Source organism: Cannabis sativa, chromosome 4 (genome assembly GCF_029168945.1).
Source record: "Cannabis sativa cultivar Pink pepper isolate KNU-18-1 chromosome 4, ASM2916894v1, whole genome shotgun sequence".
Lineage (NCBI taxonomy): Eukaryota > Viridiplantae > Streptophyta > Magnoliopsida > Rosales > Cannabaceae > Cannabis > Cannabis sativa.
In genome coordinates, this window is record NC_083604.1 from 12,296,905 (window position 1) to 12,308,156 (window position 11,252).

General features: G+C 37.8%; 1 protein-coding gene across 1 annotated transcript; it reads right to left on the reverse strand.

Moving 5' to 3' along the window:
- Positions 1-9,408: 9,408 nt before the first annotated feature.
- Positions 9,409-10,680, reverse strand: LOC115713228 (uncharacterized). Its single transcript, XM_030641710.2, has 2 exons — positions 10,507-10,680; positions 9,409-9,621 (listed from the first exon to the last, which is right to left on the reverse strand). The coding sequence occupies exons 1-2, from the start codon at positions 10,678-10,680 to the stop codon at positions 9,409-9,411; spliced, it is 387 nt and encodes a 128-aa protein (XP_030497570.2).
- Between the last annotated feature and the right edge of the window lie 572 nt (positions 10,681-11,252).

The window sequence follows — 11,252 nt, forward strand, 5'->3', positions numbered from 1 at the left end:
GTGCACCACTTAGCTAATTTCTTGTGTATGGGGAATTTTTTGACTATTTTTGTAATGACCACATGATTAGGCATGAAATTAACTGATTATTAGCAGTATATTAATAGCTAATTAGTTAATTATGGCTATATAAATATGAAATTTGATATTTCCATGTGTTTACCGAAATTTTTTGAAACATAGTATAAATAATAAGAACTGAAGAATAAATAATCAAAAGAGAAAGAGTAAAAAGAGAAATAATTTTTTACATGGTTGGGGCGTTAATTAGCCTTAGTCCACGAGTCGGTGTTATTTAGTAGTTCTTTAGCTTGTAAATGCCTTCGAGAATACAAATAATGCATGTTCTCAAGTTTGCTTGAGCAAAGTTTGCAAGAGAGCTCAACCCCTAATCCATAGGATTTAAGGGGTATTAATAGTAGTTTAAGAATTATATTAGGTTTCCCTTTTCCTTCTATTAGGGAGTTTACAGTAAATAATACGCTTAGGCTATCTTATGAAGTCCAACCCATAAAGAAGACGATTTCCTGACTAGGCATGTTATCTTTGGATTAATTTGGTCAACACCGTGTGTACTGATTGTGGAAAATTAATCTGCGAATTAATTGCATAATATTCATTATAGGAAGTTTCCCCATTAATCTTGATAAGATACTTTATTGTGATTTGACAACTGGAATTTCCTTATTTTTGTGTAGGACTAAAAAGGAAAACTGGAAAGGTCTTGTAGAAACTCACGGTCTAGTCCCTCTGATCTCGTGGTAGCAGACACGCTTCCGGGTATGGCTGGCTGAGGGCAAAAGGTTTTACGATTGTGGAGCTAGGATATGTTCTTTGAAGGACATATCCAAGTGGGATCAACCTACTTTACCTTTGCTGAGGGTCCCACTGATGGGTCTTGGGTGTTGAACTGGAATCCATGTATCCAATGCTAAAAACGCGGATAACATTTACCCCTAAGCTTTTAGAATGCTACGTATGGTTTGAGCTTGCATCACTCTTTTAGTTTGGAATTTTAGAAACTGAGGAATAAAATCGTGACATTTTGAATGATACTCGAGTGCGGAAGGTGGCTTCCGTCTGTGATGATAATCTGTCCACATGTCAATCGCATGGGAGTAGAAGGGCGCGACCATCGAGGAGTCATTTTCTTGAAACGACTATATTTTTGACAGTTGTTCACTTTTTGGCACGAAAATTAAAAATAGGCATTTTCATCATTGATCTATGCCTCAGTTTTGGAGAGTATTAATTGCGAGGATACACGCAGATCGTTGAACTCTCTAACCGTTGGATGAAACTTGTATCTCTAGAAATGGGATTGTGGACCGTTTATCCCCTTTTCATGTGGATTACTTTTTGGGTATAAATACCCTTTATAACTTCAAATTGCCACTTTTCCCCATTTTTCAAACTTTCAACCCTTCAAAGCTTATAACTTTCTCTACACTTTTCAAAACTAAGAACCGTATTCAAAACAAAATTTTCTTCTTTAATTTGGAAAACACCGTAGACTTTTGCCTTCGTCTATTGTTGAGGATTAGGGCACGATAGTTCTCACATCATCAACCCCTAGTGATCAAGACTTTTACATTAGGAGAAATTGCGAGCCTGGATGTCAACACAGAAATCGATTTGCTGATTGCTTTAGCATCTCGTCTTCGTGAATGGTGTGATCAACTTCCTAGCCAGACCCAACAAATACTAGCTTGACATCTCCGCTATCAATATCAAGTATGTTGCTTCTTCATCTATGGATTGTATTTTCTGAGTTTTGTTGTTATAAGAAATATTTGCATGTTCTATTCTGGGATGCGATTACAACTTTTTACTTGTGTGATTGCTGTCTTAAGTAGATTTAAGCACCACAAGCCATACTATTTTTCAAATTCCCTATTGGACGTTCTTGGAATTTGTTGATTTGCAGCAGAGGTGCTGGCCAAAATTTTCCTTCACCCAAAATCCTTCTAGTTTTGGGTTCTCCGTTAAAATCTATCATCTTTCTCTCTATGTTGTTCCTAACTTCCTATTTGGAACGAATGACTCTTGGAAGTTCTCATTTCTCATTAGTATGTCTAGTTGGGACCTCTCCAACAGATCCCTTTCTATGTTAGGTAGTTAGGGTAGCTAATTGCTTGGGTTATCTTCTTTTGTACATAAATTATGTCTAGGTAAAATCATCGAGAGGAAGCTGATTCAAAGGAAGAGATAATGGAGCAAGAAAATGCTCCAAAATTGGTCATGAATAACAGTCTATGGGAGATGGACTAGCATGTCAAAAAATTCAGGAATTATAATAACCTAAGGAAATATGAGACCCAACGAGGGCTCGAAAGTGTTCCAGGACTACTCTGGAATAGGCTTTTCGTTCATAGGGAGAGGCCCAGTAAGTGTCTAGAAGGAGGCTTCGGCATCTGGAACTGGGCCCATATTAAGATGGGTGCACACCTACCTTTGAGATGTTACTTTTCTAACTTCTGCACCGTGGCTGGAGTAGCACCTTTATAACTCATTCCCTAGGCGCACCGCTTGCTGTCAGGGGGTACTTTTTTTGTGTTCTACATGGCAAGCTTATGCCAATGTTGGAGGAGATCTTGTAGTTCTACAAGATCAAATCTCAGCCCATGAGGGGCCATAAAGATAAGGTGGGCTTCTACATGCTGGAATGCTACACTAGGAGTGTTCCTTACCCTACCAGCTTTACGAAGTACACGCACGACTTCAGAGACTACTATTTTTACACCTCTAGCTTCCCACTAAAGAGGGTTCATACCCTTAGTTTGGATTTTAACACTGCAAGTAAGCGTTGTTCCCTTCATTCGACTTTAGTGTTTTGCTTTTCCTCCTGCTTGATGTATTCTGATACCTTTGTTGCATCTACTAGACTGCCTTCCCCAATCACCTTTGATCTCGAAGTTGGAAGAGAGAATAGCTTTTTAGAAATCCTTCTCGTCCAAAGAGTTGCAAGTGGAGGGGCTTGTTACCACTAAGAACCTTAAGGAAGTACGCCTCATTTCCCCGCATCAGGACGTAACCCACCTTTTTGTGAAGGACCAAGTTCAGGATGCTCTCTAAGGGGATCCAAATGAGGTTAAGGAGGCTATTATAGTTATCACTACTGAGGAGGTTTAAAGGCAGTAAAAGTCGATGAACAATGGTTGGCGATTGGAGGAGAAAATTCACAAAGACCCTAAGCGAGGCTGAAGAACTCATTATCAAATTCAGGGAGGTAGTGCAGAATGAAGGTGCTCCGAGAGCGAGCACCTCTGACAGTGGTGAGACACCCTTCCATATAATTAGGGTTGACTTAGAGGTTGTCGATCAATGTGGATTCAATCTATATTTATCAAATTTAGATCATCATAAATATCCATACAGTAAGTATATATATAAAATAGATTGGATCATTAGGAGTCCCAATCACTTCGTTTCACCTATGCACCATCATTTAAGAGTAGATGTGTTTAGTAAAATTTACTTCCCAGGCTTCTTCCAACATGAGACTAACTTAGGTTAGGAAGACATTGCTCTTTTCGATAGGGGAAATTATTTTAAAATTAATGGTTTGGATCTTCTTGATGTCTTGCATGATAATTTATTGTAAAGATCATATCTTTTACTATCGCCTTGTTTGATGGACATTTTGTTTATTTTGTGTAGATCAACCAGCTACCTTACAAATGGGGCTGCTGAATAGTTTCTTGGGTAACATCCAATCCAGGTCTGACATGGTTCGAGAAATCGCCAAGGAAAGCAGTGACAAAGGCAAGAAGAGCCAGGCTTCCGAGAGCATATCTTAGCAGCCAGCACCTCTGACTTTGAATCTGGAGGTTGTTTCTAATACTACGGGCACAGAAACCTTGTTTACTTCCATCATGAATCTGACGGAACCTGTTCTAGTCATGGCACCTTTAAGGTAGGTCCCTATTGAGAACTTTGGAAGGGACAACTCTAATTACAATGGGTCGATCACGATCAATAAAAAATGGTCTGCCTCTTCTGAAGGTGGCGCTAGCAAGAAGGCAAGGGTGGAGACCAAGGAGAAGGTTTTATAATTGGTAGCCTTAAGAAGGCCGACTTCAGAAACTCAGTCCTAGAAGGGGGCTAATGTATTTGATGGCAGAAGGCCGCCTAGGCGAAGCACCAAAACATCAAGGGACAATCAGGATCCTTCTCCACCACTCTCAGCATCTAAGATTATCCCAGCCACTTCTACTCAACAGTCCATGGAGAGGACCAAATTACCTTTGTTGCCTCTAGTACCTTTCAATCTTCCTATCAAACCTTTGTCGATGATGGAAGGAGATAACATACGCCTAGAAGTCGTTGAGCAATTCTATTAGAAGAGGCGTAGCAGTGAGTACGAAGAGATGAAGAAACTGACCAAAAACATCTCCTCTAGACATAATGATGAGTTTGTTGACTATGAAAAATGGGATGAACGCTGCCCTCCTCTCATTAACAGAGTTGAGACAATAGAGAAGCTCCATCCTTGGGTTGGAACTAATGTGTCACCGTTTCTAGCTGACCTATTGGAAAAGAGTGCTACTACACACTGTAGGCTCGGAGCTGACAAGTTTTCCATGATGGCGAGCAGGGATCCAATATACGTGGATGATGCTATGAGGACCTAGACTAATGCTCTAAGTTTAACTTTCCTTTGACTTGAATGAACACTTTGCACCTTTCAATTGTTTGATTCATTTGCATTTTCTTTTTTGTAGGTGGGCTTGATGGCGGACAAAAATTGCTCCATGGTCATTCAACTGGCCTACAAGCTTGAGGTGTTGAGGGCGGAGCATGCCAGTGCCAAACTGAAGAGGGAGCAAGCTATCAATGCTTTAGCTGAAGCCAATGCCAGGATGGAAGCTATCGTAAAGCAAAGGGTGACTGACTCTTTGGACAAGGCCTTGATTCGCGAAAGGAAAGCGACTAGGATAGAGAGGGACTGTGGAGACAAGTACAAGGACTTGCATTCCACAGCTCTTACTAAAATTAAAGACTTGGAAGCCAACTTGATGCAAGCCAAGATAGATGCCTAAGAGAAAAACCAACAACTTACCACCCTATCTTTAGAGTATAATAAAAAGGCTAATATTATTCAGGACAAATTCATTAATGAAACCACTCTAGAGAGAAAGGTGAAGCATCATCTGGAGTTGTAACAGAAGGCGAAAAAAGTGAGGCAAAGGCTATTCAAAGGGCTGAGGAGGTTAAGACTAAATTGAATTCATCTATGAAAACCTATGAAGAGTCTCGAAAAAAGGTCATCGAGTTAGAGGGTGAAAACTCAGATTTAAAGGGACAACTTTAGCAGCAATCTTAGAGAAGCAAGAGCAAGAAGCTGAGCAGACCAAGGCTCTGGAACAGGCATTTCTCTACTCAGTATACACCATCTAGCATCATGATAAATCTGTAATAGATCTCTTTGATGCTAAAGAGAGGAAAGATATGATACCTAAGATATTGGCACTCAAGGAGTGGACTGATATAAGGAAGAAACATAGAAGACAGAAGCGGTCGATCTTGGAACTACCATTCCTATAGGTGAGAACACGGATGACTCAGCTCTTCCAGCCTCTTATGTTCCTGTTTTGACCAACTCTGTAATCCTAGAGGTCTCGTCTATTGTCCCAACTGATGATGCACAATTGCTGAAGGATCTAGCCCAGCCTTAACCATCATCGCCTACCTTAAACAAATTTATATTTACTATTTTTTCTTTTTTGGGGGACAAGGGTCCGCCTTTTTGTGTGTCGAGACGATATTTGATACCCTTGCTATGGGGTTTTCAAGTACGTAGTACTGTTTAATTAATTCCTTAGATATTTACACTTTAACCTATAGAATTTGCTAAGGTTATTTCTTCCAGCCTCATGAGGTTCTAGTTCCAAAGGCCTGAATCTTTGTGGTTTTGATTAAATACTTAGACTTAAATATTTTTCTTAGTTTTGGAGAAAAATATTTGAAAGTTTTTTCACAGAAAGGTTTCTCTAGAACATCAAATAACTAATTAACTTGAGCTAATTAATTACTTTAGAATTAAACCTTTCTTGATAAATACTACTTATTCTTAGAGCTTTTTGAACTTAACTATTTAATTAACCTCAATTAATTAATTTATTTAAGTAGTCTGAATATTCTAGTTGTGTTAGCCTAAGTTAACCATGAAGCCTAAAATTCTATTTTATGTTAACCTAGATTAACTATTTAATATGTAATAATTGATTCCAAGTATAATAGTAGCTTACTTCCAGTTCCCTAAGGTTCTAGTTTCGGGCAATATTCCCTACTCTTATACTTATTCCCTACTCTTTACTTTAGAGTTGAAATTCTTGGCAATTTTGTTTGATACTTATAGAGTTGGAACTGTGACTGTTCTCAAAGCTCCTCAATTAAATCAAGGGATTCTTGAAGTAGATCATGGTTTTGAGTTGGGTCTTAGGGATCCCTCCGATGTGTAGGCACTGTGGTTTTAACTAGATTATGACCTCACATCCATAGGTCACGGAGTACGGAGTGTGGCCTGTATAGGCTCTTTCAGTGTTTCTATAGGCCCAAAGAACTTTTGGAAGTTCTTATGGCTAGTGTGCTTTATAAGCCTGAAGCTTCTTTTTTAAAGTGGTCTTCAGAATTTTATTGACGGTTTCCACTTGTCCATTTACTTGAGGTCTAGCCACAGCAAAAAAGCTTTCGATGACTCCATGTTTGGCACAAAAATCATTGAATTGATCACTATTGAATTGCTTTCCATTATCAGACACTATTTTGTGTGGAAGTCCATATTTGCACGCTATATTTTTAATTATGAAGTCCAGGGGCTTCTTGGAAGATACTATATGTTGGAAATTATTTTACCAGGAACTTAGATCTACTCACAAGTATGTTGATTTAACAACCTAATATTGAACTTCTAAAACGATGGAAAAATAAACACATAAAAGTATCAGAAATCTTACATTGGGTGCAGCGGAATATATGTCTCCTCCCACTAAGATCTCTAACCCTTGATTCCTTTCTGTAGCAGAGTATAATCAAGATCTGAGCCCGATATTCCTTCTTTGTTGTTTCTGAATTCTACACAGCCTTCCTCACTATGATTGAGGTATTACTTGATGTGTGTGGGCACTACTCTAACACTTATAGATTTCGAAACAGTGAAGGAATAGAGAGAGAGGGGGTGGCGGCTTCAGAGAGAATTTTCAGAGAGAAAATTCTATCAGAATAATGTTATGAATGTGTTATGAAAACTGAAGCCTTTGCCTTCTATTTATAGAAGACCACCCAGGGCTATGATTGAATTAATTGACATTTAAAAATTGAAAAAACCAATGAGAAAAGGAAGCTTAAGTGGCCGGCCTAGGCATTGTGGAAACAAGGCTTGCCACTTTTCTAACTTTCCTTTTCCTACATTAATAGTTTCCTGTTTTGTCAAAAACTGCCAATTCCTTTGTTCAACCACATAAATGTCAAATCTAATTATTTAATAATTAAAATAATTATCAAATAATATATTGTCATTTATTTTATTAATAATAAAACTAATTAAAGTTTTCTAATTAATAAATATGCCCTTCAAAATCTCTATTTACTGTTTTGCCCTTAATAAGTGATAAATTCTCAAATAGACACAGTCTATCTTGAGAATTATAATTGATTAATTAAAATCAATTAAATGAGTCTTACAAGTAATATTATCTCAACTAGTGGGGGGACCATGGGTCTATATATCCGAGCTTCTAATAAGCAGATCTAGAATTTACCACTTAAATTCACTGACTTATTAATTCTTCGTTGAATCCACACATAGAACTCAGAATTGCACTCTCAGTATATAGAATGCTCTATATGTTCCACCATATAGACACATCATTAGTTATCCATTGTTATAATCCTAATGTGATCAATGATCCTCTATATGGATGATTTACACTGTAAAGGGACTAAATTACCGTAACACCCTACAATGTATTTTATCCTTAAAACACTTAACCCTGTATAAATGATATTTCAACTAAGTGAAATGAGTACTCCCCCATTTATTTTTGTTTGGTTAAGCTCGAAGGAAATCATCCTTTACTTCTATTCGCCAGATAGAAGCTATAGATTCCATATTTATGTTAGCGCTCCCACTCAATTGTACTACCGTGTTCCCAAAATGTATGTATTGCCCTGAGCAAAAATTAGGCTTAACTAACAAATCAAAGAACACGAATAACACTCTCGAGATTGAGCCTAACCATATCAGGATTTCGTTCATGTGATCTAGGATCAACTTATGATATTGAATTGAATAGATATTTACGGTAAGTTTCATAAATCTATTTCAAAGTTCAATATCGGTCCATTCCAATGCATACTCCATGCATCCAACCTGAGCTTTACTTTGACCTATGTTCTGGAAAGAACATAACATTTCTCCAAATGCAAGTAAACTCTGCTGTAGATTATCATATCAGTAAAATCCAGTGTTCTGATAAATCTAGGAATACTTTATTCACATAGTCATGTTTACTTTCCACTGTGTTGACAACACAATAAACATGATCAAGTATGTGAAAGGGGTTTGGATGAATTTATAAATCAAATAGACAAACAATTGATTAATTGAACCAAAACATACACAAATGAATGAAAAATACTTCTGTTACTTTATTGATATTGAATAATCTGGATTACATTGAAATAGAGTTTTATTTAGGGCATAAAACTCAACACTATATTCATGGGTTCAGCTTCCACCCACTTGGTGAAGTAGTCAACAATGATAATGGTGAATATGACTCCTCCCTTACCGGTTGGAAGTGATCCCACTAAGTCTATTCCCCAGACAGCAAAAGGCTATGGAGTGTTCATGAGGGTTATCTCCATTAGTGGGGCCCTTGGAACTTTTGAATAACGCTGACATTACATACAATTACAGACATATTCGGTAAAATCCTTCTTCATAGTAGGCCAAAAATAGCTTTCACAAATGATTTTCTTTGAATGATTGGGTCCAGATGTGTGATCTCCACAAAACCCTTTTATGTATTTCATGCATGAATCTCTTATCTCTGTTCTAGCTATGCACCACAGATACGTCACTGATAATCTTCTCTTGTATAGTTTTCCGTCCAAGATCACGTATTAAGGGGCTTGATACTGAACCTTCCACGAAGCAGCTCTATCCTCAAGGAGTGTACTTCTCTCCAAGTATTTGAGTATTAGAGCCATCCAAGAAGTTAAATGGTCGATGACAAATAACCCTAGTGTTTCTGTGCTCGAAGTGATCAAATGTATGATTGGGACTAGTCTATATTTTTCTATTTTTGGATCCATTGCTAGTTTTGCCAACTTATCTACAAAAGCATTCTTATCCTTGGGGATTTGCTTTACAGAATAATGCTTAAACTATTGCAACAGCCCCTAAGTTTTAGCTACGTAACTAGTCATTTTTTCTCCTTTTGTTTGGTACTCCACAGACACTTGGTTGACTACAAGCTGTGAATCACTGTAGAGTTCAATGTTTTTAGTGCCAACCTCTTTTGCCAATTGTAAACTAGCGATCATAGCCTCGTGTTCAACTTCATTGTTGGAAGCTTCAAACTCAAATTGAAGTGCACTTTGAAGCTGGAGGTTCTATGGAGATTTTAAAATGATTTTGACTCCAAAACCTTTCTCATTTGATGCTCCATCTACGTATATCTTCCAGACGTCTCTCTCTGGGACCAACATTTCAAGATCTTCATTTATCCCTGTGCACTCCATAATGAAGTCAGCTAAGGCTTAATCTTTAATCAAAATTTTGGGCTGAGATTGTATGTCAAATTGACTCAATTCTGTTGCCCACTTTAAGAGCCTTCCTGACGACTCCGACTTCTATAGCACTTGACAGAGAGGGTGGTTGGTTAGTACCCTTATGGCGTGAGCCTGAAAGTATGGTCTTAACTTTTGTGAAGCAATCAGTAAGTAAAAGGAAAGCTTCTCGATCATAGGATATCTAGACTCTATGGCCAGTAGTTTCTTGCTTACATAATATACTAGAATTAGTACAGTTCCTTCTTCTTGCACTAAAATGACACTTATGGCATGATCTGACACTACTAAGTACAGAAACAACAACTCTTTATCAACTAGCTTGGACAATATTGGAGCCTTCGCTAGATGTTCTTTTAGTTTTTAGAAAGTGGATTCACATTCTGTTGTCCATTCAAATTTGTTATTTCCTCAAAGTATGTTAAAGAACAGTATGCACTTATCTATGGATTTGGAGACAAATATACTAAGTGCTGCTACTCTTCCTATCAACTTCTAGACGTCTTTGTGCTTCCTGGGTGAAGGCATGTCTATAAGAGCTTTAATTGTCTCTAGGTTTGCCTCGATCCCTTGTGAACTTACTATAAAACCCAAGTGAAGAAACTTTAAAAGTGTATTTCATTGAGTTTAGCTTCATTTTGTACTCCCAGATTATGGCAAAGGCCTCTTCTAGATCTTTGTAGTGGTTCTTGGAGATTTCAACTTTACCAGCATGTCATCAACATAAACCTCCATATTTTTCCCTAGAACATTCTTGAATATTTTGTTCACCATTCTTTGGTAAGTGGCTCTAGCATTTTTTAATCCAAATGACATGACCTTGTAGCAGTAGATTCCTTTGTCAGTTTGGAAATTGGTGCGCTCCTGATCAGCCACGTGCATTTTATTTTAGTTATAGCCGGAGTATGCTTCCATGAATGTTAAGAGTTGAAATCTTGAGGTAGCATCAACCATTTGATCAATGTATGAAAGTGGAAAGCAATCTCTATGATAAGCTTTGTTTAGATGTGAAATCTATACACATTCTTCATGTCCTACTAGGCTTTGGGATCAGAACCGGATTGGCAAGCCATATGGGATATAGAGCTTCCCCGAGGAAGTGAATATTTGTCAACTTGTCTACCTCTATTTTTACTGCTTCTAACCTCGCTAGATCTAAAGTTCTTCACTTTTACCAGACTGGTTCAATGTTGGGATCTATATTTAATGCATGGTAAATAACAGGGGGACTAATGCCAGTTAGATCAGAATGACTCTAAGCTAACGCCTCACTGTTTGGCTTGATCATGGAAATAATCTTTTGCTTCATTGCCAGAGGTAAGTTCATCCCCACTCGAATAACCTTGGTGGGATTTCCATCATCTATGCATACTTCTTCTACTTCCTCCATTGGTTTTATGACATGTTCCACGCCAATTCGTGGATCAAGCTCATCTTCCTAGATCACCCTATGT

Bases quoted from the DNA above. Each gene is read 5' to 3' on its own strand.
- LOC115713228 (XM_030641710.2), bottom strand. From the start codon at position 10,680: ATGCACGTGGCTGATCAGGAGCGCACCAATTTCCAAACTGACAAAGGA. The intron at 9,622-10,506 runs GTAAAGTTGAAA...AAATCTCCATAG, and splicing joins TTTATGTTGATGACATGCTG to AACCTCCAGCTTCAAAGTGC.